We start from the raw sequence: 4,618 nt of genomic DNA, 5'->3' as shown, positions 1-4,618 counted from the left end.
TGGTCTTGAACTCCTGACCTCGAGATCCACCTGCCTTGGCCCCCCAAAGTGTTGGGATTACAGGTGTGAGCCACCGTGCCCGGCCACTTTTGATAATTTAAAAACCTGACTTTCCGAGCAGTCAGAGAAGCTGTAGCACATCTGACCTGCCTTCACCTTTTATCTTCTCTGGGACCACCAAGAATTGAAGGATGGCAGGATGTGTGAAGAGGGTGGTGAGGCTCTGGCTGGGTGCGGTGGCTCACACCTGTAATCCCAGCACTTTGGAAGGCTGAGGCGGGTGGATCACTTGAGGTCAGGAGTTCGAGACCAGCCTAGCCAACATGGCGAAACCCTGTCTCTACTAAAAACACAAAAATTACCTGGGCTTGGTGGCATATACCTGTACCCCCAACTACTAGGGAGGCTGAGGCACTAGGGACCCTGAGGATTGCTTGAACCCAGGAGGAGGAGGTTGCAGTGCGCTGAGATCTCACCGCTGCACCCCGGCCTGGGCAACAGACCGTGAGACTCCGTCTAAAACAACACAATACAAAACAAAACAATAATAATAATTAAGAGAGTGGCGTGGCTTGGTGGTGGTGTCACTCCTGAGGCCCCTGGGAACAACTCTGCAGTTAGGCTTTGTCCCGTGCTGTGGAGCCTAGGATGGGGATTGTCCTCCGCCATGCCTTGTATCGGAATCCTTGCATGCGCTCCCGTGGTTATGCATGAAAATGGGCATGTGCGCGGTGCCAATGCATGTATGGGTCTTTTTGCCCGCAGCAGCGCGTCCGCAGGCATGTTCTGTCCTATGCTAGCCTTCAAGTTTTGGCGCGTCCGTCCCTTCTTCTTTGGCGGGTACCTTGGGCACTCTGGTTTGGCTAAATCGTGGACGCTTCTAAAGCGTTTCTGCAGGGCGCTGGTCAGAGTTCTCAAGTGCTCCCCCAGTTCTGGGCCGGCTTGGTACGGTCTACAGCCTCCCTTTCCTTCCCCCGTCCCCCGGTGGTGGTTGCATCCATTCCGCCCGGAAGTGCTCGCTTCCCCGAACTGCAGGCGGGTCAGGCTTCGTGACCCGACACGACATGGAGTGTCCTCGCAGTCCCCGCTGCTCGGCCCCGGCCCCGGCTTCGGTTACCCTGGCGCAGCTCCTGCAGCTGGTCCAGCAGGGCCGGGAGCTCCCGGGTCTGGAGAGACGCCACATCGCGGCGATACACGGCGAACCCACAGCGTCCCGGCTCCCGCGGAGGCCCAAGCCCTGGGAGGCCGCGGCACTGGCTGAGTCCCTTCCTCCTCCGACCCACAGGATAGGAACGGCCCCGGCGGAGCCTGGCTTGGCTGAGGCAGCGACTGCACCTTCTTCATGACACACAGCGGGCTCCTGAGGTTCCAGGTCCTTTGCGGCGGCGATCTGGAGGGCGTGGCTACAGGACCCCGTATGCCATTCAGTTGCTCATCTTTTATGCTTTGGTCCTGACCTGTCTCAACTGGACTTGCTCCTGCAGCCACTATGGGGGTTTTGCATTTGCATTTCTGGACCGTGATACAGTTAAGAAAAATCCTGTTTCAGTCCTTATATGTAATAAAATATGTAACAAAAGGTTTTATGATTAATTTGGCCCCACAACGATTTTGAAGATACGTTAAAGGAAAGCCCAAAGCATTTTAAAAAGCCAACCGAGAAAGACTAAAATCGTGGCTCTTGGAATCAGCTGGATCAGGCAAGGGGCTAGAGACTTAGAGCATTGGAAAGGCTCCCACAGCCACCCTGAAATCAGTCCTTTTATGTTAAACAGGCTACCTGGCTCAGTGCACCTACTTAGTCAACACTAGATTTTACTTTCTCTACAAAAGCTAGAACATACCTAGTATGTGCTGACATGAACATACCCTAACCCACAGATGATGTAACAGGTCTACTTTTTCTCAGAAATAAGGATTGTCTCACAACTTGTTCAACGAATTAGTTATGTCATGGTACATATATAGAACTGCACAATTTTTGTAACATCTTTTATTTGTATACAATTATAAATTACAAACTTGTTTTATCAGAATTTTTTTTTTAAATTTATTTTTAGTCAACTTACTCCCTTTTATTTACCAGCAGTTTGCTCTGACAGAGTAAATTACAAACTCTTGTTTTGCTTAATCCTTTTAGCCATCATGTCAGGCACACAGGTTGGAGGGTATTAGCTCCCATTTTACAGACAGAGTGGAAACACTGTACTCATATTTAGTGTAAGACAGAGCTGGGATATAAGCCTTGGGATTCCATAGTCACAACTGCTTTTTTCCAAAACTTTGTAATACATCATTTTAAAGTAATCCGATTTCACAATGTTTTACAGTGTAAGAGTAACATCTACAGCATCTCTTCTTGGCAGGTTACCTCTGGAGAGAACCAATCTGGTTACCTCATACGCTGGTACTTTTTTTTTCTGAGACGGAGTTTTGCTTTTGTTGCCTAGGTTAGAGTGCAATGGACTGATCTTGGCTCACTGCAACCTCCACCTCCCTGGGTGCAAGCAATTCTCCTGCCTCAGCCTCCCAAGTAGCTGGGATTACAAGCACGTGCCACCTCACCCAGCTAATTTTGTATTTTTAGTAGAGACAGAGTTTCTCCATATTCGTCAGGCTGGTCTCAAACTCCTGATCTCGGGTGATCCGCCTGCTTCATCCTCCCAAAGTACTGGGATTATAGGCGTGAGCCACCACGCCCAGCCTAAGCTGGCACGTTTTAAGGCAGTTACACCTCTAACTTGATTTCCCAGCTATGCTTGAGGGTCCCAGGAGCCAAAATTGCAGCCAAACTGATCTGAAAGGACCAGGGAACAGAATGGTCAAACATGTTTCCAAGTTCAACCTAGGCCTAGCACATCCTTGCCAATTGCTCAGATGGCAAGTGAGGGGCAACTAAGTGAAGGGAGTAGCAGGAAGACCCACTTGGGGTGGACACTAATGAAAAACACAATCAGTATCAGATCCACTGTTTGCAGGATTAAAATCCCCAGATGCCCAGTTACTGGTCTGCTATCTACTATGTCACTACCAGCAGTACAAAAGGCAATACTTCTGAAGACTAGAATACACAAGGAAAAAATTAAGCTGCCTGCCTGTCTGGGGCCTACCGAGCCAAACAGTGCTAATTTCATCCATGCCAAACAAAATTGTTCATTCCTTCCTGATTTGGGTTTGAAGAAAGTGTCCTGATCATCAGAGAAACCAGGTAATTCTATCCTGAAGCCCAGGGGAAGAAATGGTGGGGATTTCTGAGTTAGAGATGGTGCAGGGGGTAACACTATGCCACCATGAAGGGAAAAGTCTATCTTGGTAAACTTTGTTCTTCCATAGGACATGGAACCAGAGTAGCAAGATCAGGGCCTGCATGACCGATCCCGATTAAGAGCAGGACTTCCTCGCATAAAGTACACAAGGGCCGGGCGCGGTTGCTCACGCCTGTAACCGCAGCACTTTGGGAGGCCCAGGCTTGTGGATCACTTGAGGTCAGGAGACTAGCCTGGTCAACTGGTGCAACTCTGTCTCCCTCTCTACTAAAAATACAAAAATTAGCCGGCCATGGTGGCACATGCATGTAATCCCAGCTGATCGAGGGGCTGAGGCAGAATCACTTGAACCCAGGAGGTAGAGGCTGCAATGAGCCAAGATCACGCCACGGCACTCCAGCCTGGGCAACAGAGTGAGACTGTCTCAAAACAGAGAAAAACAAAACCCATAAGGTGCACAGGTATCTGAGAAGGGTCTAAACACCCTAGAACTGCAAGCAAAATTTTGAGTGTAAACATGTTTTCCTGGCGAAGGGGTCCTCATTCTCAAATCCTGAGCTTTTAGGAAAAAGTACTAAGCCAGTTTCAGGTTAGGATACAAAAGCCTCCAGATACACTTACAGCCAGTCAAGTTTGAGAGCTCTCAAAGCCATCACTGAAAAGTTGGAACATAGACTCACAGCAGAGACAAGTGAACATTTATTTGTATGCCTTTCTTCCTATGTGTATTTCAAGTCTTTTTCAAAACAAGGCCCTAGGACTCTCCAGATTCAATTACGTCCTTGGGCTTGGTCAACTGCTGCAGGAGTCTTAGGGAGCCTTGTACAAATGCTAGAGTGACTCATTTACCAACATTAAACCCTAAGATAGATGCAACAAAGTAGGACTCCTTCCTCCACGGAATGTGCTGATTTCAGACGATGCAGTACCCAATATAGAAAACACTGGAATTTTTCTTTGGAACTGGAGTGTGATGAGAGATGCTTGCCATGAACATAAGCTACTGTCTTTTCTTTTCTTTGAGACAGAGTTTCGCTTGTTGCCCAGGCTAGAGTGCAAGGGCGTGATCTCGGCTCACCACAACCTCCGCCTGGCAAGTCTCCTGCCTCAGCCTCCCGAGTAGCTGGGATTACAGGCATATGCCACTATGCCCGGCTAATTTTTGTATTTTTACTAGAGACGGCATTTCTCCATGTTGGTCAGGCTGGTCTCGAACCCCCAACCTCAGGTGATCTGCCCGCTTCAGCCTCCCAAAGTGTTGGGATTACAGGCGTGAGCCATCACGCCTGGCCAGCTACTGTCTTTTCTTTGACCCTTCCTTTCCAGTTTTTGAAGATAAAGCAGGAAATAAT

General features: G+C 48.9%; 1 protein-coding gene across 1 annotated transcript; it reads left to right on the top strand.

Moving 5' to 3' along the window:
- Nucleotides 1-1,009: 1,009 nt before the first annotated feature.
- Nucleotides 1,010-1,364, top strand: C4H6orf226 (chromosome 4 C6orf226 homolog). Its single transcript, XM_025382334.1, is given in 1 exon segment — nt 1,010-1,364. A coding segment is annotated over 1 exon segment (300 nt). The 5' UTR covers nt 1,010-1,064.
- The last annotated feature ends 3,254 nt before the right edge of the window (nt 1,365-4,618 follow it).

The sequence above is a fragment of the Theropithecus gelada genome, chromosome 4, assembly GCF_003255815.1.
Source record: "Theropithecus gelada isolate Dixy chromosome 4, Tgel_1.0, whole genome shotgun sequence".
In the NCBI taxonomy this organism is placed as follows: Eukaryota; Metazoa; Chordata; class Mammalia; order Primates; family Cercopithecidae; genus Theropithecus; species Theropithecus gelada.
The sequence above is the reverse complement of the archived record's forward strand: the minus strand, read 5'-3'. Positions and strand labels throughout refer to the sequence as shown.